Genomic DNA, 24,395 nt, shown 5'->3' with positions numbered 1-24,395 from the left:
TATGCTTCGGCGGACGCCAGCCTAGGTAGAAGAGCCCTGCAGGTGGCAGTGGCTTCCCCATAGGGGAGGGCTGTCTTGCAGCTCTAACATGAGGTATTTCTTTACCCACCCAGGGACAGCTTTTGGACGTCCCAATCGTCTGGGTCTCCCAATAGAGCGCTGAAGAAGAAGGGAATTTTGTTACTTACCGTAAATTCCTTTTCTTCTAGCTCTTATTGGGAGACCCAGCACCCGCCCTGTTGTCCTTCGGGATTTTTTTGTTGTTTGCGGGTACACATGTTGTTCATGTTGAACGGTTTTTCAGTTCTCCGATGTTACTCGGAGTTAATTTGTTTAAACCAGTTATTGGCTTTCCTCCTTCTTGCTTTGGCACTAAAACTGGAGAACCCGTGATATCACGGGGGGGTATAGCCAGAAGGGGAGGGGCCTTGCACTTTTTAGTGTAGTGCTTTGTGTGGCCTCCGGAGGGCAGTAGCTATACCCCAATCGTCTGGGTCTCCCAATAAGAGCTAGAAGAAAAGGAATTTACGGTAAGTAACAAAATTCCCTTCATTAGCAAATACCTTCAAATTAGAAATGTAGTTCTCCTGATTTACTCCGTCTCTTACCTGATGTGCAGGGCATTGCAGGAGCTTAGGTATCCATAGTTATGACCACGCATATAGTCACAGTTATTTGCTAGTGGTCATAACCATGATATCTAAGCTGCAATGCCCTGCACATGAGGTAAGAGACATAACTAATCAGGGGAACTATACTACATTTCTAATTTATTATACCTACTACATATTGGGATAAGATCTTGGAGATGTGTATACTCCTTTAAGGAGCTGTAGTGTTGATCCCCATCCCCCTTTGGCACCTCCTGGATACAATTTATGGCTAAAGGGGGACAAACCCGCAGAACCCCTCTGTTCCAGCTTGGCATCTGCTGTTCCGGTCTACAGATCTATAGCCCCCGTTCCTCACCTCCCCGAGCATGTTGAGCATCACATTTACAGTCGCCAGGAAAGTGCCGAATGATGGAGCAACATTCGCATCGAATGCCGGCGTGCTGAAGTTCAAGGCCAACAGCAGCTGATACTGCGCGAGGTCCAGAGGCTGGAAACAACAAACACCCATGTAGTCTCCATTGTGTCAAACAATTTGCTCGTTGAAAAGTTACAACAATGTTGCTTACAGACCTGCAGTATCTGGCACAGATCGGGGGTGAACGCTCGCAGCGCGGCCAGCGTTTTACTGAGGATCTTCAGTAGACTGTGCTGGACGGAGCGCAGCGCTCTCAGCTCCAAGGCCTCGGTTTCTGGTTTTGGCTGCTTGGATGGCGTTTGCGGCGTGCGCTGACCACGACCGCTGGAACCTGATGTCACGGCTTCACCACTTTTTATCTGAGGAGGAAAGCAAATGATCAATTGCAGCGCAAGGTCACCAAAAGGGTGGGGGGGGCAGACCGGTCCAAAAAAAAAGTGTGTGTGTGGGGGGGGAGGGGTGTCAGACCGGTCCCAAAAAGGGAGGGGGGGGGGTCAGACCGGTCCCAAAAAAGGTGGGGGGGGGTCAGACCGGTCCCAAAAAGGGAGGGGGGGGGGGGGTCAGACCGGTCCCAAAAAAGGTGGGGAGGGTCAGTCCGGTCCCAAAAAAGGTGGGGAGGGTCAGTCCGGTCCCAAAAAAGGTGGGGAGGGTCAGTCCGGTCCCAAAAAAGGTGGGGGGGGGGGTCAGGCCGGTCCCAAAAAAGGTGGGGAGGGTCAGACCGGTCCCAAAAAAGGTGGGGAGGGTCAGACCGGTCCCAAAAAAGGTGGGGAGGGCAGACCGGGCCCAAAAAGGCGGGGGCGCCTTGGCTCCTGCACGCAGGCACTCACCTGGAGATAATGCTGCAGCATCTTACGACTGTAGAGCAGGGAGGTGCAGGATTGGCATAGGTAACATAAGCTGACCTGTGAGGGTGACACCATGAGACGGTATTATATATGCAGCTTCCATCATCGCCGGTCACCACGTGCCCGGTCTTACCTGAATGTCCTTCATTAGCTGCGGCAGGTGGAAATGCCATTCCTTAGTGAAGTTTGAGAGCTGCAGCAAGAAGCAGACGGTGTGGTCGGCCTCCTCCAGACAGGACAGGCTCTGCACGGTGCGCACTGCGCTCAGGCACTGCAGGGGGGACAGAACGGCTGTCAGTACAGAGATCTACACAGACGCCACAATATGCTGTCACCGCACGTCTTACCTGTAATATCCTTTCCTGGTGAACACCTAGAAAGTCTAAGGCATCTGTAAGGAAATTATATCTCAGCGTTTTCAGCAGCCGCTCCATAAGGGATATGGTCAGACGGTAGACGCCCGGCCAGGAGGGGGCGTCCACAGCTTTCCGGGAGGAGAGGGGCGGCTGGGCCTGCAATTAAAAAAAAATAAAAAAAAAAATTACCTTTTCTATTTAAAAAAAAAATACAAAACTACTTTTTTTAACCCCTTACCAGCACTACATGTACTGTTGCCTCCCCGTAGATGATGCAGGTTCTGGAGCAGAGCCTGCATCATATTCAAAAGATGACGGCAATGAAAGCGTACTGTCCAGCGGGTGCGCCTTTCTGGGGCGCACGGTCCCACAAGAGTGGGGGGCGCACGGTCCCACAAGAGTGGGGGGCGCACGGTCCCACAAGAGTGGGGGGCGCACGGTCCCACAAGAGTGGGGGGCGCACGGTCCCACAAGAGTGGGGGGCGCACGGTCCCACAAGAGTGGGGGGCGCACGGTCCCACAAGAGTGGGGGGCGCACGGTCCCACAAGAGTGGGGGGCGCACGGTCCCAAAAAGGTGGGGGCGCACGGGATCAAAAAGGTGGGGTCGCACAGTCCCAAAAAGGTGGGGGGCGCGCGGTCCCAAAAAGGTGGTCATTTTCTAGGTGCTCATCAACCCCCTAAATCTAAGGCGTGCCTATGGGATGCCCCGGATGGCCTGCTGAAGAGCCGCACTTGAAATTACTGACAACTGATACCATCGTGCATCTCTTACCGCACTCGCACCGTTCGTGCTCAGCTGGTAGACGCTCAGCAGAGGCAGGCACATGCTCTGGGTGATGCCCGCGCCTGCTATGGCTGCCGCACCCTGGAGAGAAGAAAAAAAAATAAACTCTTATACGACAAGGTCATGGGTGCATCCAAAGGGTGCACAAACTATATGGAGAAAAGTATGTGCCCCCCAGGAGCTTTTCTGACCTCCCATTCTACATCCATGATCTGCAGTGATGTCTCCCATAGACGACGCAGCAGAGGGGAATCCTGCTCCCCGTTTATTTACAGCTCAGAGACGAGCTGCAGCAACACGGAGGACACAATGCAGCAGAGCCGAGGCGTGATGACCTGAATCACGCTCTGATGTGAGGTAAAGCACTGGTTACAGAGCTCTGCGCCAGGGTTTTCTGTCTGCTCCCTCCTCCTCCCCTCTCTCCATAGAGGATAATGGCCTGGGTTACATGACCGCGGAGGTCAGGCTCCTCACTGCTTCTTCACAGTGGACACAGTGGACTGAATAACTTCCGAACGTCCTTTCTACAATGCAGAGCCCAAAACTGAATCCCATATTCTAGATGTGGCCTTACCAGTGATTCACAGGGGGGCAACGATATACACAGGGGGAATGAGGGGCCAGATATTATACACCAGGGGGCGAGGGGTTATGGCGAGGGACTGGAGGTTATACACCGGGTGGAAGGCGAGAGTGTTAGGTTATACACCAGTGGAGGGGGGGCCAAATGTTATACAATGGGGGGGGGAGCGAGGGGCCGGATGTCATACACGGGGAGAAAGGGTGAGGGGCCAGATATCATACACCGGGGAAGGGAAAGGCAAGGGGCGGGGGGGGAAAGAAGGGCAAGGGGCTGGATGTTATACACCGGGGAATGGGGGGGGGGGGGGGGCAAGGGGCCAGATATTATACACCAGGGGGCGAGGGGTTATGGCGAGGGACTGGAGGTTATACTCCGGGTGGAAGGTGAGAGCGTTAGGTTATACACCAGTGGAAGGGGGGAGGGTGGGACCAAATGTTATACAATGGGCCAGGTGTCATATACCGGGTCGGGAATGGGACTCAATGAAAACCTGACTTCAATGAATACGTGTGTCCCATTACTTTTCTCCATATAGCTTACTAGCTGTATAGCTGTAGTACCCGGCGTTGCCTGGGATAGTAACTGTGTGTCTCTCTCCCAGTCTGTCTGTCTGTCTGTCTGTTTCTATCTCTCTGTCTGTATTTGTATCAGTCTGTCTTAATCTCTGTATCTGGTTGAAGAATAGACCTGGCTCAACCAATTGTATCAAGTAGGTGCTCTGGAGAAAAGGTAGATCAAACAAAATATACACTCCGGCACACTTAGGAAAATATGAAAAGAGTCCAATATGGTGCTCAAAAAATTTTTTTTATTTGTCTATATTCTTTAATTGTCCAACGTTTCAACCCGAAGGTTTTCTTCAAGGACTGATTTTTTATATAGAAAAGAAAAAATATAAAATGTCACAAACAATGCAATATACATGTGTATTTTACAGGAAAGGAAATGTACATGTTATAAAAAACAAAAAAAGCTTTCCATAGGGATATATGTGAAAAATTCCCATGGTCACAGTAGTAGCCCCCTTGGGGGTAAAACAATATACTATATCACATTTGAAAAAGGAGCAGCAGTGGGTGACATACCTATGTCAATTGTGAATAAATTCTCAGAGAAAGCACCCAGGCATATGCGAAATTTCTTATACCAGAATAATGCTATAAAGGCGAAAAAATAAAATAAATAAATGTTATCGGTACATGTCATCAGGTTTACTTAGAGAGAGGGGATAAAGGGGTATTGCGGGCATACCTGCAGAAGTGGGTACCCAATATCAGGGCCTCTAGTAAATGTTAATGAGATGAAGTGGAGAGAGGGAGCTAGTCCGTCTTGAAGACCAAATTACACAATTCTGAGTACATAAGATTATAATATGAAACCAGTGGAATGTGAACTCCACATGTGGGCATACCTTATGAGTAGAGGAGGTGAGACCAAAGGTCTGGACTGTTACTAATATGGCAAGGAAGAACCTCAGAGGGTCCGTATTGATGTAGTAGATGATTATATAAGAAGATTTGTTATATCCTATATGAGGTAAAAGAATGAAATTATTTTATATATATATATGACACTGTGCCAGAAGTCCCAAATGAGGTAAATTGGTGTAGTGTTATAGTTACCATGAATATTCAAGAAGTCGTAGAGTCGATCCCAAAGGGGCACATGGCTGATACCAGAGACAAGAATGATCTAATCATATATTAGAGAGGGAGAATTGGAGTTAGAATAATGTAGGGAATGGAGGATGAGATAGAAATGTGACATACCTCACAAGAAGGGAATTTTGTTTACTTACCGTAAATTCCTTTTCTTCTAGCTCCAATTGGGAGACCCAGACAATTGGGTGTATAGGCTATGCCTCCGGAGGCCGCACAAAGTATTACACTTAAAAGTGTTAAGCCCCTCCCCTTCTGCCTATACACCCCCCGTGCTCCCACGGGCTCCTCAGTTTTGGTGCAAAAGCAAGAAGGAGGAAAAAGAATTATAAACTGGTTTAAAGTAACTTCAATCCGAAGGAATATCGGAGAACTGAAACCATTCAACATGAACAACATGTGTACACAAAAAAACAGGGGCGGGTGCTGGGTCTCCCAATTGGAGCTAGAAGAAAAGGAATTTACGGTAAGTAAACAAAATTCCCTTCTTCTTTGTCGCTCCATTGGGAGACCCAGACAATTGGGACGTCCAAAAGCAGTCCCTGGGTGGGTAAAATAATACCTCGTAAGAGAGCCGTAAAACGGCCTCTTCCTACAGGTGGGCAACCGCCGCCTGAAGGACTCGTCTACCTAGGCTGGCATCCGCCGAAGCATAGGTATGCACCTGATAGTGTTTCGTGAAAGTGTGCAGGCTCGACCAGGTAGCCGCCTGACACACCTGCTGAGCCGTAGCCTGGTGCCTCAAAGCCCAGGACGCGCCCACGGCTCTGGTAGAATGGGCCTTCAGCCCTGAGGGAACCGGAAGCCCAGCCGAACGGTAAGCTTCGAGAATTGGCTCCTTGATCCACCGAGCCAGGGTTGATTTGGAAGCCTGTGACCCTTTACGCTGGCCAGCGACAAGGACAAAGAGTGCATCCGAGCGGCGCAGGGGCGCCGTACGAGAAATGTAGAGTCTGAGTGCTCTCACCAGATCTAACAAGTGCAAATCCTTTTCACATTGGTGAACTGGATGAGGACAAAAAGAAGGTAAGGAGATATCCTGATTGAGATGAAAGGGGGATACCACCTTAGGGAGAAATTCCGGAACCGGACGCAGAACCACCTTGTCCTGGTGAAACACCAGGAAAGGGGCTTTGCATGACAGCGCTGCTAGCTCAGACACTCTCTGAAGTGAAGTGACTGCTACTAGAAAAACCACTTTCTGCGAAAGGCGTGAGAGAGAAATATCTCTCATTGGCTCGAATGGTGGTTTCTGAAGAACCATCAGTACCCTGTTCAGATCCCAGGGTTCTAACGGCCGCTTGTAAGGAGGAACGATGTGACAAACCCCCTGCAGGAACGTGCGTACCTGTGGAAGTCTGGCTAGGCGCTTCTGGAAAAACACAGAGAGCGCTGAGACTTGTCCCTTAAGGGAGCCGAGCGACAACCCTTTTCCAGTCCAGATTGAAGGAAGGACAGAAAAGTGGGCAAAGCAAAAGGCCAGGGAGAAAAACCCTGAGCAGAGCACCACGACAGGAAAATTTTCCACGTCCTGTGGTAGATCTTGGCGGACGTTGGTTTCCTAGCCTGTCTCATAGTGGCAATGACGTCTTGAGATAACCCTGAAGACGCTAGGATCCAGGACTCAATGGCCACACAGTCAGGTTGAGGGCTGCAGAATTCAGATGGAAAAACGGCCCTTGAGATAGCAAGTCTGGTCGGTCTGGTAGTGCCCACGGTTGGCCGACCGTGAGATGCCACAGATCCGGGTACCACGACCGCCTCGGCCAGTCTGGAGCGACGAGGATGACGCGGCGGCAGTCGGCCCTGATCTTGCGTAACACTCTGGGCAACAGTGCCAACGGAGGAAACACATAAGGGAGCTGAAACTGCGACCAATCCTGAACTAAGGCGTCTGCCGCCAGAGCTCTGGGATCTGGAGACCGTGCCATGAACGTCGGTACCTTGTTGTTGTGCCGGGACGCCATGAGGTCGACATCCGGCACCCCCCAGCGGCAACAGATCTCCTGAAACACGTCCGGGTGAAGGGACCATTCCCCTGCGTCCATGCCCTGGCAACTGAGATAATCTGCTTCCCAGTTTTCCACGCCTGGGATGTGAACTGCAGAGATGGTGGAGGCCGTGGCTTCCACCCACATCAAAATCCGCCGGACTTCCTGGAAGGCTTGCCGACTGCGTGTGCCGCCTTGGTGGTTGATGTATGCCACCGCTGTGGAATTGTCCAACTGAATTCGGATCTGCTTGCCCTCCAGCCACTGCTGGAACGCTTTCAGGGCAAGATACACTGCCCGTATTTCCAGAACATTGATCTGAAGTGAGGACTCTTGCTGGGTCCACGTACCCTGAGCCCTGTGGTGGAGAAAAACCGCTCCCCACCCTGACAGACTCGCGTCCGTCGTGACCACCTCCCAGGATGGGGGTAGGAAGGATTTCCCCTTCGATAATGAAGTGGGAAGAAGCCACCACCGAAGGGAAGCTTTGGTCGCCTGAGAGAGGGAGACGTTCCTGTCGAGGGATGTCGGCTTCCTGTCCCATTTGCGTAGGATGTCCCATTGAAGAGGACGCAGGTGAAACTGCGCGAAAGGAACTGCCTCCATTGCTGCCACCATCTTCCCCAGGAAGTGCATGAGGCGCCTCAAGGTGTGTGACTGACCTTGAAGGAGAGATTGCACCCCTGTCTGTAGTGACCGCTGCTTGATCAGCGGAAGCTTCACTATCGCTGAGAGGGTATGAAACTCCATGCCAAGGTATGTCAGCGATTGGGCCGGTGTCAGATTTGACTTTGGAAAATTGATGATCCACCCGAAACTCTGGAGAGTCTCCAGGGTAGCGTCGAGGCTGTGTTGGCATGCCTCTAGAGAGGGTGCCTTGATCAACAGATCGTCCAAGTACGGGATCACCGAGTGACCCTGAGAGTGGAGGACCGCTACTACAGTAGCCATAACCTTGGTGAAAACCCGTGGGGCTGTTGCCAGGCCGAACGGCAGTGCCACGAACTGCAGGTGTTCGTTTTCTATGGCGAAGCGCAAGAAGCGCTGGTGCTCTGGAGCAATCGGTACGTGGAGATAAGCATCTTTGATATCGATCGATGCAAGGAAATCTCCTTGGGACATTGAGGCGATGACGGAGCGGAGGGATTCCATCCGGAACCGCCTGGTCTTTACGTGTTTGTTGAGAAGTTTCAGGTCCAGGACAGGTCGGAAAGACCCGTCCTTCTTTGGGACCACAAACAAGTTGGAGTAAAAACCGTGGCCCTGTTGCTGAAGAGGAACAGGGACCACCACTCCTTCTGCCTTCAGAGTGCCCAGCGCCTGCAGAAGAGCCTCGGCTCGCTCGGGAGGCGGGGATGACATGAAGAATCGAGTCGGGGGACGAGAGGTGAACTCTATCTTGTAACCGTGAGACAGAATGTCTCTCACCCAACGGTCTTTTACCCGTGGCAGCCAGGTGTCGCAAAAGCGGGAGAGCCTGCCACCGACCGAGGATGCGGAGTGAGGAGGCCGAAAGTCATGAGGAAGCCGCTTTGGTAGCGGCACCTCCGGTGGTCTTTTTAGGACGTGACTTAGACCGCCATGAATCAGAGTTCCTTTGATCTTTCTGAGGCCTTTTGGACGAGGAGAATTGGGACCTGCCCGCGCCCCGAAAGGACCGAAACCTCGACTGCCCCTTCCTCTGTTGGGGTATGTTCGGTTTGGGCTGGGGTAAGGATGTATCCTTTCCCTTGGATTGTTTGATGATTTCATCCAAACGCTCGCCAAACAATCGGTCGCCAGAAATTGGCAAACTGGTTAAGCGCTTTTTGGAAACAGAATCTGCCTTCCATTCCCGTAGCCACAAAGCCCTGCGGAGTACCACCGAATTGGCGGCTGCAACCGCCGTACGGCTCGCAGAGTCCAGGACAGCATTAATAGCGTAAGGCGCAAATGCCGACGTCTGAGTGGTTATGGACGCCACCTGTGGCGCGGACGTGCGTGTGGCTGCGTCAATTTGCGCTTGACCTGCTGAGATAGCTTGTAGCGCCCATACGGTTGCGAATGCTGGGGCAAAAGAAGCGCCGATAGCTTCATAGATGGATTTCAACCAGAGCTCCATCTGCCTGTCAGTGGCATCTTTGAGTGAAGCCCCATCTTCCACTGCAAGTATGGATCTAGCTGCCAGTCTGGAGATTGGAGGATCCACTTTGGGACACTGAGCCCAACTTTTGACCACGTCAGGGGGAAAGGGATAACGTGTATCCTTAAGGCGCTTAGAAAAACGCTTATCTGGACAAGCATGGTGATTCTGGACTGCCTCTCTGAAATCAGAGTGGTCCAGAAACATACTCGGTGTACGCTTGGGAAACCTGAAACGGAATTTCTCCTGCTGAGAAGCTGACTCCTCCACCGGAGGAGCTGAGGGAGAAATATCCAACATACGATTGATGGACGCAATAAGGTCGTTCACTATGGCGTCCCCGTCCGGAGTATCAAGATTGAGAGCGGCCTCAGGATCAGAATCCTGATCAGCTGTCTCCGCATCATCAACCAGAGATTCCCCCCTCTGAGACCCTGCACAATATGATGATGTCGAGGGAAAATCTAAGCGAGCTCGCTTAGTCGGTCTGGGGCTGGGGTCTGTGTCAGAACCCTCAGCCTGGGATCCATGAGATACCCCGGGAGGACATTGTTGGTCCAGCTGAGGTGGGCCAGGGAACAAAGATTCAACAGAGTCCCTGTGCTGAGATACCGGCCTGGACTGCAAGGCTTCTAGTATCTTAGCCATAGTCTCAGAGAGTTTTGCAAACTCCGTCCCCGTCACCTGAACAGTGTTAGCAGGTGGCTCCCCCTGGGCCCCCCCTAGCAGAGGCTCTGGCTGAGCAAGTGCCACAGGGGCCGAACAGTGCACACAATGAGGGTCAGTGGAACCTGCCGGTAGCGGGGTCGTACATGCGGCGCAGGCAACATAATAAGCCTATGTCACAAACCACCGGGGGGGGTCACTCAGAAATCCCCCGCGCTGGCTACCAGTACGTCACAATCGGGGGGTAACAAGTGGGGGTCACCCCTCCTTTATACCTCCCGACCGACAGACAGAGCACGTGACGCGCTCTCTAGCGCCCCTCTTATAGTCAGGCCAATTATGGAATTGCCCGACAATAAGCAAGGAGGCCGCTATACTACTTATGCCGATTATTGAAGGGTCCCCGGTGAGAGTAGGGTATATATTCCCCCGACCTCCGCGGGCGGAATATATAAAATCTCCCCGAATCTCACTGGCCTCCCCACAATAATCCTTGGCACAACTCGCTGCCACCAACCGATTTACGGTAACTATTAGCCGAACACACAGACGTGGGATTCAAGATCGAGATAACAGAACAGCCCAAGATTAATTATATAATTTAATCAGCCTAAAGCACACTAGAACTACAATATATACAATAGGGAATCTACAGAATATACATATGTCAGAGTACAGTTACAATCAAAGCATGGGTTACAAACAGGCATACACAGTTCCAGCAGTTACCTTGTTGCGTCTGGCCACAGGGGGGCGCTGTAGACCAGGTTTCCAGGAACTCCCTCACAGGTCTTTCCCAACCAGGCCCCCGAGCAGAAGAACACTGGAAAATGGCCGAAGTAGGGTTATCAACCTGGGCAGATCCAGGTCCCCTCCTACCTTAGTGACCTCACAGGGAAGCACTGCCACTCCCCCTGCATGGATCAGAATTATCCAGCAAAGGGGATATTGGCCATAACTTTGCCTGGGAGCGTCGTAGGCGGACGCCAATGCTCTCATTGTGACAGTTATGAATTTAGCTACAGAACGAGGGGACTCATGACCTGTCTGCCAGTTCCCCATTGGCTGATATCACGCCTGGGGCATTTCCCAATGTCCTGCTCCCATAAAAAGGGTGTGCCGGCATCGTCCACATGCGGAGACACCATTTTTATGGTTGCCATATTTATCGGAAATATGGCTTGCGAGATATGAACCATTTTTTACTGGAGTCGTTCTGTCTGGCTATTTCCAGAGCCTTGCTAATTAGATAGCAGCTCCTACTACAGGGTGACGGCAGGGAGTCATCCTGTGTCCATTGTTCCCACACCACCTCATTTCCATATCACAGGACATGGCCCTGGGGCCTTCACAGATGCTGGACATCTGAGGACAAGAAGGGGGGGGGGGCACTGCCAGGGAGTGATGAGAGCGATTATGACTCCCAGTCATAATTCCTCTTCATATCCCAGGATTTGCCTCACACCTCCCCCCTTTTGAGGGCGCTAGGGGGCAGCACACTCCGGTGTTCCCCCGTGCGCCCGTCCGCGACCTCTCCTTGTCGGGACAGCCCGTCTGCGTTACCGTGGTCACGGCCCCTTTTGTGGCGAATGGTGAAGTTGTATTGCTGGAGCGCAAGGCTCCATCGCAACAATCGCCCATTCGTCCCAGAGACGGTGTGCAACCAGCTGAGGGGATTGTGGTCCGTCTCCACGATGAAGTGGCGCCCGTATAGATAGGGTTGCAGACGCTGCAGGGCCCACACTATGGCCAGGCACTCCTTCTCCATCGTGGAATAGGCAACTTCCCTTGGTAACAGCTTCCTGCTCAGGTGCAAGACTGGGTGCTCTTGGCTCGCAGAGTCCACCTGGCTGAGCACCGCACCGAGGCCGAAGTCACTGGCGTCGGTCTGTACTACAAACGGCCGCGTGAAGTCGGCTGCCTGTAGCACGGGCGGGCTGGACAGGGCGTCCTTTAGGGCCCGGAAGGCTGTCTCGCAGTCCATTGTCCAATCGACTGCAGAGGGCAGCTTCTTCTTGGTGAGGTCCGTCAAGGGCTTTGCCAGGCTACTATAGCATGGAACAAACCTCCTATAGTACCCAGCGGTCCCCAAGAAGGACATCACCTGCTTCTTGGTCCTGGGGGTGGGCCAGGATGCGATGGCTTCCACTTTCTCAGGCTCGGGCTTCAGTGTTCTCCCACCTACCCGGTGACCGAGGTACTGGACCTCGCTCATGGCCAGCTGACACTTTCCCGGCTTGATGGTCAAACCTGCCCGGTGGATCCGCCTGAGCACCTGTGCTAGATGCTCTAGGTGGTCCTCCCAGGTGGGACTGAAGACGGCAATGTCATCCAGGTACGCGGCCGCGTACCCTTCAAGTCCCTTGAGCAGGGTGTTGACCATCCGCTGGAAAGTGGCAGGGGCATTCCTCATCCCGAATGGCATCACCGCGGACTCGTACAGTCCAAATGGGGTAATAAAGGCAGAGCGTTCCCTGGCCTTGCGAGTCAGGGGGATCTGCCAATATCCCCGGCTCAGATCCATGATGGTCAGGTACTGAGCCCCGGCCAACTGATCGAGCAGGTCATCGATGCGTGGCATTGGGTACGCATCGGCGACCGTGACCGCATTGAGCCCCCTGTAGTCCACGCAGAACCGAGTGGTTCGGTCCTTCTTAGGGACGAGGACTACGGGCGAGGCCCAAGCGCTGTTGGATGCCTGGATCACCCCCAGCTTCAGCATCTCGTCAATCTCCTGGCGCATGTGTTGCTGCACCTCCAGGGAGACCCGATATGCTGAACGCCGGATCAGGGGATGATCCCCAGTGTCCACGTGATGGACAGCCAAGTCAGTCCTTCCGGGCTGGTTGGTAAACAACCCCCGGAAGGGGAGGAGGGTGGCCCACAGCTGGGACCGTTGGTCCTCCAAGAGCTGGTGGCCAACCTCCACATCCTCAATGGATCCGCCTGCCCTAACCTGGGCTAGCATATCCAAGAGGGTTTCCGCTTCTCCCTCCTCGGGCAGGTTGCACACGGGGAGCGCACATGCCTCCCGCTCATGATGTGCCTTCATCATGTTCACATGGAAGGGCTTCCGCCTTCCACGGGCAGGGTCCAGGGTGACCAGGTACGTCACAGGGTTGAGCTGCTGGTACACGAGGTATGGGCCCACCGGGGGGGTCACTCAGAAATCCCCCGCGCTGGCTACCAGTACGTCACAATCGGGGGGTAACAAGTGGGGGGTCACCCCTCCTTTATACCTCCCGACCGACAGACAGAGCACGTGACGCGCTCTCTAGCGCCCCTCTTATAGTCAGGCCAATTATGGAATTGCCCGACAATAAGCAAGGAGGCCGCTATACTACTTATGCCGATTATTGAAGGGTCCCCGGTGAGAGTAAGGTATATATTCCCCCGACCTCCGCGGGCGGAATATATAAAATCTCCCCGAATCTCACTGGCCTCCCCACAATAATCCTTGGCACAACTCGCTGCCACCAACCGATTCACGGTAACTATTAGCCGAACACACAGACGTGGGATTCAAGATCGAGATAACAGAACAGCCCAAGATTAATTATATAATTTAATCAGCCTAAAGCACACTAGAACTACAATATATACAATAGGGAATCTACAGAATATACATATGTCAGAGTACAGTTACAATCAAAGCATGGGTTACAAACAGGCATACACAGTTCCAGCAGTTACCTTGTTGCGTCTGGCCACAGGGGGGCGCTGTAGACCAGGTTTCCAGGAACTCCCTCACAGGTCTTTCCCAACCAGGCCCCCGAGCAGAAGAACACTGGAAAATGGCCGAAGTAGGGTTATCAACCTGGGCAGATCCAGGTCCCCTCCTACCTTAGTGACCTCACAGGGAAGCACTGCCACTCCCCCTGCATGGATCAGAATTATCCAGCAAAGGGGATATTGGCCATAACTTTGCCTGGGAGCGTCGTAGGCGGACGCCAATGCTCTCATTGTGACAGTTATGAATTTAGCTACAGAACGAGGGGACTCATGACCTGTCTGCCAGTTCCCCATTGGCTGATATCACGCCTGGGGCATTTCCCAATGTCCTGCTCCCATAAAAAGGGTGTGCCGGCATCGTCCGCATGCAGAGACACCATTTTTATGGTTGCCATATTTATCGGAAATATGGCTTGCGAGATATGAACCATTTTTTACTGGAGTCGTTCTGTCTGGCTATTTCCATAGCCTTGCTAATGAGATACAACTCTTGTTACAGGGTGACGGCAGGGAGTCATCCTGTGTCCATTGTTCCCACACCACCTCATTTCCATATCACAGGACATGGCCCTGGGGCCTTCACAGATGCTGGACATCTGAGGACAAGAAGGGGGGGGGGGGGGGCACTGCCAGGGAGTGATGAGAGCGATTATGACTCCCAGTCATAATTCCTCTTCATATCCCAGGATTTGCCTCACACCTCCCCCCTTTTGAGGGCGCTAGGGGGCAGCACACTCCGGTGTTCCCCCGTGCGCCCGTCCGCGACCTCTCCTTGTCGGGACAGCCCGTCTGCGTTACCGTGGTCACGGCCCCTTTTGTGGCGAATGGTGAAGTTGTATTGCTGGAGCGCAAGGCTCCATCGCAACAATCGCCCATTCGTCCCAGAGACGGTGTGCAACCAGCTGAGGGGATTGTGGTCCGTCTCCACGATGAAGTGGCGCCCGTATAGATAGGGTTGCAGACGCTGCAGGGCCCACACTATGGCCAGGCACTCCTTCTCCATCGTGGAATAGGCAACTTCCCTTGGTAACAGCTTCCTGCTCAGGTACAAGACTGGGTGCTCTTGGCTCGCAGAGTCCACCTGGCTGAGCACCGCACCGAGGCCGAAGTCACTGGCGTCGGTCTGTACTACAAACGGCCGCGTGAAGTCGGCTGCCTGTAGCACGGGCGGGCTGGACAGGGCGTCCTTTAGGGCCCGGAAGGCTGTCTCGCAGTCCATTGTCCAATCGACTGCAGAGGGCAGCTTCTTCTTGGTGAGGTCCGTCAAGGGCTTTGCCAGGCTACTATAGCATGGAACAAACCTCCTATAGTACCCAGCGGTCCCCAAGAAGGACATCACCTGCTTCTTGGTCCTGGGGGTGGGCCAGGATGCGATGGCTTCCACTTTCTCAGGCTCGGGCTTCAGTGTTCTCCCACCTACCCGGTGACCGAGGTACTGGACCTCGCTCATGGCCAGCTGACACTTTCCCGGCTTGATGGTCAAACCTGCCCGGTGGATCCGCCTGAGCACCTGTGCTAGATGCTCTAGGTGGTCCTCCCAGGTGGGACTGAAGACGGCAATGTCATCCAGGTACGCGGCCGCGTACCCTTCAAGTCCCTTGAGCAGGGTGTTGACCATCCGCTGGAAAGTGGCAGGGGCATTCCTCATCCCGAATGGCATCACCGCGGACTCGTACAGTCCAAATGGGGTAATAAAGGCAGAGCGTTCCCTGGCCTTGCGAGTCAGGGGGATCTGCCAATATCCCCGGCTCAGATCCATGATGGTCAGGTACTGAGCCCCGGCCAACTGATCGAGCAGGTCATCGATGCGTGGCATTGGGTACGCATCGGCGACCGTGACCGCATTGAGCCCCCTGTAGTCCACGCAGAACCGAGTGGTTCGGTCCTTCTTAGGGACGAGGACTACGGGCGAGGCCCAAGCGCTGTTGGATGCCTGGATCACCCCCAGCTTCAGCATCTCGTCAATCTCCTGGCGCATGTGTTGCTGCACCTCCAGGGAGACCCGATATGCTGAACGCCGGATCGGGGGATGATCCCCAGTGTCCACGTGATGGACAGCCAAGTCAGTCCTTCCGGGCTGGTTGGTAAACAACCCCCGGAAGGGGAGGAGGGTGGCCCACAGCTGGGACCGTTGGTCCTCCAAGAGCTGGTGGCCAACCTCCACATCCTCAATGGATCCGCCTGCCCTAACCTGGGCTAGCATACCCAAGAGGGTTTCCGCTTCTCCCTCCTCGGGCAGGTTGCACACGGGGAGCGCACATGCCTCCCGCTCATGATGTGCCTTCATCATGTTCACATGGAAGGGCTTCCGCCTTCCACGGGCAGGGTCCAGGGTGACCAGGTACGTCACAGGGTTGAGCTGCTGGTACACGAGGTATGGGCCTTCCCAGGCTGCCTGAAGCTTGTCCTGTGGTACGGGGACCAGTACCCACACCTTTTGACCCACTTGGTAGGTCCTCTCACAAGCGTTCTGGTCGTACCAACGCTTCTGATCGGCCTGGGCTTGAGCCATATTGTCGTGTACCAGTTGCGTCAAGGCCTGCATTTTGTCCCGGAAGCGCATGACATACTCGATAACCGACACTCCAGGGGTGGCCAAATCCCCTTCCCAAGCCTCTTTCACCAGAGCCAGGGGGCCCCGCACACGTCGCCCGTACAGGAGCTCAAACGGTGAGAATCCTGTTGAGGCCTGTGGAACCTCCCGGTAAGCAAATAACAGGTGTGGGAGATACCGCTCCCAGTCACGCCCATGGGAGTCGACCAACATCTTAAGCATCTGCTTTAAGGTGCCATTGAACCGCTCGCACAGGCCATTAGTCTGTGGATGGTACGGGCTGGCCACCAGATGTCGCACCTGGACTTGCTTACAGAGGGCCTCCATCAGCTGGGACATGAATTGGGTCCCCCGGTCAGTGAGCATTTCCTGGGGAAAACCCACTCGGGAGAAAATCTCCAGCAATGCGGTGGCCACCTTGTCAGCCCGAATGGACGACAAGGCCACTGCTTCTGGGTACCGGGTGGCATAGTCCACTACCGTCAGTATGAAGCGTTTCCCGGAGCTGCTGGGGATGGCCAGCGGGCCGACCAGATCCACAGCCACCCTCCTGAAAGGCTCATCGATGATGGGCAGAGATACCAGTGGGGCTTTGGGGCGTGGCCCCGCCTTCCCCACTCTCTGACAGGTTTCACACGAACGGCAGTAGGCAGCCACATCGGCCCCCATTTTTGGCCAGTAGAAATGCTGGTTCAACCTGGCCTTGGTCTTAGCGATCCCTAGGTGTCCGGCCATCGGAATCTCATGTGCGATCCGCAACAACTCCGTCCGGAACGGATAGGGTACCACTAACTGTCGGTCCCTGGGCCACGCCTCCGGTGAACCCTGCTGGACCGTGGCCCGGTACAGCCGTCCTTGGTCCCAGACCACTCGCTCCGGGTCCGAGTGAGGCTGTGCCGCCTGCTCCTTAAGAGCTTTCAGGCTGTCGTCAGCCTCTAACGCTGCCTGAAACCCCTGACTAGATGTGGCCAGAATCGACGAGACTGTCACATCTTCAGTCAGTACCCCGGGACCTGTGTCCTGGCCTCCACCTGACTCGGCTGCCACTTGGTCAGAAGGGGAAGAGCTATCGGACCTCCGGGAGGCCCCTTGGCTTCCAGCACTCCCACTGCGGGTGACAGCGGCCACAGCCGCTGCGACCGTGGGTCGTGCCTGCTCCTCCTCCGTTCCTGACCAAGTCGCCGGTTCAGGCAGACCTACCTGGCTTCCTGACACCCCGGTTGTGGGGGAACCATGCACCGAGATCTTACCTGGGAGCACTTCCGCTCCTGGACCGGCCCCAATCTCACCTGCCTGTTCCCCTCCTGCAGCAACAGAACCCCGCTGTGAAATCTCTGGGGACCCCACATTTGCTGTGGTAGCCCCCACCCCACACACTGGTCCTCCCCCTGCAGCACCCTGCTCTCTGCTTATCCCTGCAGAGGGCAACAGATCCCAGCTCACAGGCTGGTTACTTGTAGAGGCATTGTCACACCTTTCTCTGACCCCCTCCCCTGTCACAGCTGCAGCTGAGTGTGTGTCTATGGTGTCTATGCAAGCAGAAATATCAGAGTTCACTCCCTCCTCCCTTACATCATTCATAGATAACACATTAACATTGTTAGGAGTCATGTCAGTACGGGCTGAAGGTTCAGCCCTTGGTTGGGGCCCAAACTGGGAGGTTATCTGCCCCAAATCTGTCCCAAGTAGCACGTTTGCGGGGATCCGATCAGTTACCCCCACCTCCCTCACCCCTCGCCCTGCGCCCCAGTCCACATAAATGTCAGCAACAGGCAGCGCCGGGTCAATGCCTCCAATCCCGGAGACAGCGAGGGTTTTTCCAGGGATCAAGTCTTGGGGGGACACCATCTCAGGCCGCACCAGAGTCACCTCCGAGGCGCTGTCTCGCAGTCCTATGGTCACAGACCGGCCGACGGTGACAGGTTGGAAGCTGTCCAGGGACCTACCACCACCCCCACCCACACAATACACCTTGGGCGGCCCTTGGGACGGGGACGGAGCCGGGGCCTTGGGACGCTGAGGGCACATGGCCTTGAAGTGTCCAGGTAGGTTGCACTGGTGGCACCGTCTTGGCTCTGCCACGGGCCTGGAGAGGGGAGTTGAGGGGGACACCCCCTGCAGTCTAGGGGCAGGTGGGGCAGTCGCCGAATTCATCTTACCCCCTCTCCAGGTGCTGCTGGTGGCCGCTCTCCTGGCCTCAGGGGCCCGGTTGTTGGTGTAGTCATCGGCAAGGGCAGCTGTAGCCGTGGACCCCTTTGGCTTCTGGTCTCGGATGAACTGGCGGAGATCCTCAGGGCAGTTCCACAAGAGTTGCTCCGTGATGAACAAGTCCAGGATCTCCGGTCCGGTGGAAAGCTGCAGGCCTTGGGTCCAGTGGTCGGCAGCTCGGGCAAGTGCCCGCCTGTGGTCAGCCCAGGAGTCCTTTGGTCCCTTCTGTAGGCTCCAGAACTTCTTGCGGTAGGACTCCGGGGTGAGGTTGTACTGTTGGATCAGGGCCCGCTTGATGGTGTCGTAGCCCTGATCTGCCTCAGCAGGCAAGTCCCCAAGGATATCCAGGGCCTTACCCCTTAAACGGGGGGTCAGGTATTTGGCCCACTGGTCCTTGTTCAGATGGTGCTGCAAGCAAGTCCGTTCAAAAGCAGTCAAGAAAGAGTCCAAGTCTCCATCCTTCTCCAGCACTGGGAAGTCCTCAACACGGACCTTTGGAAGTTTGGTGTCTTGAAGGTCACGTGTGGCTGATGAGGGCCGGAGCTGAGCTAGCTGCAGCTGGTAGTCACGCTCTGCCTGGCGCTCTTCACGCGCTGCCTGCCGCTCCGCAGCCTCAGCCTCACGCGCTGCTTGCCGCTCTGCCCTGCGCTCTGCCAGGAGTCCCTTGTAGCCCTCCTGGTCTCCAGCCTGGAGAAGGGCCATAGCCATTTGAAGAAGGCTATCCGAGCCTCCCAGGCTCGGTGGAATGGCACGTGGTGATCTGCGGCCCGCTGCGGAGCCTGGTGATTCACTGTCCCTTGCAGAGCGGAGGGCTGGCATCTGGCTCGTTGAGGACCCTTGGGTGAGCTGCTCCTCATCTTGTCCATAATTGCCAGCTTGTGCGCTGTCCTCTGCAGAACGGTTTTCTGGCGTCGAGCTCCTGGAGGACTCGTGGGCAACCTCCTCATTACTGCCCACAGCACCGTCCTCCCTCTCTTCGGCTCCTGCTTTAGCATTGGCCAGTTGCATAGCTCTGCTCCTGGTGCCATCAGCCATTCTTGCAGACTTTTGGTCACTGACACAGAACTGACACCTGATGCCTCCACACACCTTACAGTATCTGCACTCTGACACTCTAGTGTTGAGCTAGTCTGAAGACCCCAGCAGCCACAGCTGCTGCAGGCAGTCTTTAGTGTCTGGGAGTATGGGTCTCACACTCACACACACTATTATCTCGATCCCACCGCTATGCCACCAATATGTCACAAACCACCGGGGGGGTCACTCAGAAATCCCCCGCGCTGGCTACCAGTACGTCACAATCGGGGGGTAACAAGTGGGGGGTCACCCCTCCTTTATACCTCCCGACCGACAGACAGAGCACGTGACGCGCTCTCTAGCGCCCCTCTTATAGTCAGGCCAATTATGGAATTGCCCGACAATAAGCAAGGAGGCCGCTATACTACTTATGCCGATTATTGAAGGGTCCCCGGTGAGAGTAAGGTATATATTCCCCCGACCTCCGCGGGCGGAATATATAAAATCTCCCCGAATCTCACTGGCCTCCCCACAATAATCCTTGGCACAACTCGCTGCCACCAACCGATTCACGGTAACTATTAGCCGAACACACAGACGTGGGATTCAAGATCGAGATAACAGAACAGCCCAAGATTAATTATATAATTTAATCAGCCTAAAGCACACTAGAACTACAATATATACAATAGGGAATCTACAGAATATACATATGTCAGAGTACAGTTACAATCAAAGCATGGGTTACAAACAGGCATACACAGTTCCAGCAGTTACCTTGTTGCGTCTGGCCACAGGGGGGCGCTGTAGACCAGGTTTCCAGGAACTCCCTCACAGGTCTTTCCCAACCAGGCCCCCGAGCAGAAGAACACTGGAAAATGGCCGAAGTAGGGTTATCAACCTGGGCAGATCCAGGTCCCCTCCTACCTTAGTGACCTCACAGGGAAGCACTGCCACTCCCCCTGCATGGATCAGAATTATCCAGCAAAGGGGATATTGGCCATAACTTTGCCTGGGAGCGTCGTAGGCGGACGCCAATGCTCTCATTGTGACAGTTATGAATTTAGCTACAGAACGAGGGGACTCATGACCTGTCTGCCAGTTCCCCATTGGCTGATATCACGCCTGGGGCATTTCCCAATGTCCTGCTCCCATAAAAAGGGTGTGCCGGCATCGTCCGCATGCAGAGACACCATTTTTATGGTTGCCATATTTATCGGAAATATGGCTTGCGAGATATGAACCATTTTTTACTGGAGTCGTTCTGTCTGGCTATTTCCATAGCCTTGCTAATGAGATACAACTCTTGTTACAGGGTGACGGCAGGGAGTCATCCTGTGTCCATTGTTCCCACACCACCTCATTTCCATATCACAGGACATGGCCCTGGGGCCTTCACAGATGCTGGACATCTGAGGACAAGAAGGGGGGGGGGGGGGCACTGCCAGGGAGTGATGAGAGCGATTATGACTCCCAGTCATAATTCCTCTTCATATCCCAGGATTTGCCTCACACCGGCCTGGACTGCAAGGCTTCTAGTATCTTAGCCATAGTCTCAGAGAGTTTTGCAAACTCCGTCCCCGTCACCTGAACAGTGTTAGCAGGTGGCTCCCCCTGGGCCCCCCCTAGCAGAGGCTCTGGCTGAGCAAGTGCCACAGGGGCCGAACAGTGCACACAATGAGGGTCAGTGGAACCTGCCGGTAGCGGGGTCGTACATGCGGCGCAGGCAACATAATAAGCCTGTGTTTTGGCACCCCTGCCTTTCGTGGGCGCCATGCTATTATCTTCCCTGAGCAACACAATAGGGTATATAGCCAGAAATCAACTGTGCACCATACAGTGTAAAATAAACATATAATGTTACACTACTGCACAATGGGGCTAGCACCACAGGTGCTGCTTACCACCCGCTTAAAGCGGTTGTGAGGCCACCAGAGTCCCTGCCTGGGTCTCCCAGACTTTGTCCCCCTCTGCAGCGTCCGAGGAGCTGACAGGAATGGCTGCCGGCGTCCTGAGGAGAGGAGGGAGCCGTGGGCGTGACCCAGAAAGTGCGGGAACTGGTGCCCGCACTGTGCACAGTGAGGGGGGTGGAGTATGCAAAGCATGCTCCAGCCCTCAGTGCTGCTCGTTCTGTGCAGCGTCCCGCCCTTCCCCTGCCTGTCAGGGCTGGGGGTGGGAGGAAAGGAAACTAGGCCGCAAAAAGCCGGGGACTCTAGTAATAAACGCGGCCGCCGTAAAAGCGCGGCCGCGTGGAAGTCCCCGGCGCACTACAAGTCCCAGCCGTGCCGCAGTGTTTCCATGGCAGCGGCGGTCAGTGCGGCAGTCCCTATACATAAACACACTCAGCAACGCTGAGTGTGTAATGGCACATATTAACCCGGTCAGCGCCGCGGTCCCCGGTGCACTAGCACACCCAGCAAAGCTGGAGTGTTGCTGTGCGCGGTCCCCACCGGGATACAGAGTACCTCCAAGTAGCAGGGCCATGTCCCTGAACGATACCCGGCTCCTATCCAGCAGGCTCCACAGGAGTTGTGGATGAAGCACGGTCTCAGTGCCTGGAGACCGATAGGATCCCACTTCCACCAGAGCCCTGAGGGGGATGGGGAAGGAAAACAGCATGTGGGCTCCAGCCTCCGTACCCGCAATGGATACCTCAACCTTACAACACCGCCGACAAGAGTGGGGTGAGAAGGGAGCATGCTGGGGGCTCTATATGGGCGCACTTTTCTTCCATCCGACATGGTCAGCAGCTGCTGCTGACCACTCTCTGGAGCTGTGCGTGCATGTCTGACCTCCTTCGCACAAAGCAAAAAACTGAGGAGCCCGTGGGAGCACGGGGGGTGTATAGGCAGAAGGGGAGGGGCTTAACACTTTTAAGTGTAATACTTTGTGCGGCCTCCGGAGGCATAGCCTATACACCCAATTGTCTGGGTCTCCCAATGGAGCGACAAAGAAATGAGTATTTATAATGTAAACATCACGGGATGGAGGTTAGAATAACTTCTGGTTTTAGACATCAGGGGTCATATGCTATGGGTATATGACCGCTGCAGCTATAGTGAAAGCAGAGAGGACAATATAAAGTGCATAAAGTGGTAGTGTCAGCAAAGAAAAGGGAAAGAAAGTAAGGTGTGACATACCTCCCCAGTAGGTATATGTGCAAGGGCACTATATATGAGCTGGCCAAAGGCTCTGGTGAAAAGGAAGGAGAAAGGGTTAACGTTTGTATAAGCTGGACAATGAGGCTGTAGGACCTGGTACATACCTGTGTGGTGGGGGAACCTCAGATGAAGCGTCCGGTGGTGTGTCTATAGCCGTGAGGGAGCTTTTTATATGGTGTGAGTGGGGGCGTCCACTTCCTAATGAAGTGGAACGCACCTGTGGACCGCATGTGCGCGTCGACGCGATGATGCAATGCCCCGCACGGTGATACAGGACGCCGAGAGCTCGGCGCTCCGATCCCGCGCATGCGCGGAAGGCAGAGCACTCGCGCCGGCGTGTGGTGATACAAACGTTGGGTTATACAAACGTTAACCCTTTCTCCTTCCTTTTCATTTGTGAGGTATGTCACATTTCTATCTCATCCTCCATTCCCTACATTATTCTAACTCCAATTCTCCCTCTCTAATATATGATTTGATCATTCTTGTCTCTGGTATCAGCCATGTGCCCCTTTGGGATCGACTCTACGACTTCTTGAATATTCATGGTAACTATAACACTACACCAATTTACCTCATTTGGGACTTCTGGCACAGTGTCATATATATATATAAAATAATTTCATTCTTTTACCTCATATAGGATATAACAAATCTTCTTATATAATCATCTACTACATCAATACGGACCCTCAGAGGTTCTTCCTTGCCATATTAGTAACAGTCCAGACCTTTTGGTCTCACCTCCTCTACTCATAAGGTATGCCCAAATGTGGAGTTCACATTCCACTGGTTTCATATTATAATCTTATGTACTCAGAATTGTGTAATTTGGTCTTCTAGACGGACTAGCTCCCTCTCTCCACTTCATCTCATTAACATTTACTAGAGGCCCTGATATTGGGTACCCACTTCTGCAGGTATGCCCGCAATACCCCTTTATCCCCTCTCTCTAAGTAAACCTGATGACATGTACCGATAAAAAGAGAATTTTGTTACTTACCGTAAATTCTTTTTCTTATAGTTCAGTCATGGGAGACCCAGACCATGGGTGTATAGCTACTGCCTCCGGAGGACACACAAAGTACTACACTCAAAACGTGTAGCTCCTCCCTCCTAGCATATACACCCCCTGCTAGCCAGTCCTAGCCAGTTTAATGCAAAAGCTGAAGGAGGACATCCACCCACAAGAAGAGACAGAGTAAAACCCGGAAGAACTGGAACCTCTGTCTACAACAACAACAGCCGGTGAAGACACACGGAACAAGAAACCTGCCAACAGGCAATAGGGAGGGTGCTGGGTCTCCCATGACGGAACTATAAGAAAGAAGGGAATTTTGTTTACTTACCGTAAATTCCTTTTCTTCTAGCTCCTATTGGGAGACCCAGACAATTGGGTGTATAGCTACTGCCTCCGGAGGCCACACAAAGTATTACACTTTAAAAAGTGTAACCCCTCCCCTCTGCCTATACACCCTCCCGTGCATCACGGGCCCATCAGTTTTGGTGCCAAAGCAGGAAGGAGGAAACTTATAAATTGGTCTAAGGTAAATTCAATCCGAAGGATGTTCGGAGAACTGAAACCATGAACCAAAAGAACAATTCAACATGAACAACATGTGTACACAAAAGAACAAACAGCCCGAAGGGAACAGGGGCGGGTGCTGGGTCTCCCAATAGGAGCTAGA

General features: G+C 53.8%; 1 protein-coding gene across 1 annotated transcript in view; it reads right to left on the bottom strand.

Moving 5' to 3' along the window:
• Window positions 1–24,395, bottom strand: part of NUP188 (nucleoporin 188) — a 292,457-nt gene that overhangs the window by 5,854 nt on the left and 262,208 nt on the right. The window contains exons 33-38 of the mRNA XM_075324769.1: window positions 3,004–3,096; window positions 2,222–2,386; window positions 2,008–2,145; window positions 1,857–1,931; window positions 1,185–1,388; window positions 970–1,101 (exon numbers count right to left, since the gene is read on the bottom strand). Coding sequence (XP_075180884.1) covers window positions 970–1,101; window positions 1,185–1,388; window positions 1,857–1,931; window positions 2,008–2,145; window positions 2,222–2,386; window positions 3,004–3,096 — 807 coding nt within the window. The remainder of the gene's footprint in view (window positions 1–969; window positions 1,102–1,184; window positions 1,389–1,856; window positions 1,932–2,007; window positions 2,146–2,221; window positions 2,387–3,003; window positions 3,097–24,395) is intronic.

Source organism: Anomaloglossus baeobatrachus, chromosome 9 (assembly GCF_048569485.1).
Source record: "Anomaloglossus baeobatrachus isolate aAnoBae1 chromosome 9, aAnoBae1.hap1, whole genome shotgun sequence".
Taxonomy (NCBI): domain Eukaryota; kingdom Metazoa; phylum Chordata; class Amphibia; order Anura; family Aromobatidae; genus Anomaloglossus; species Anomaloglossus baeobatrachus.
Note: the sequence above shows the minus strand (reverse complement) of the source record. Positions and strands in the feature narration are given on the sequence as shown.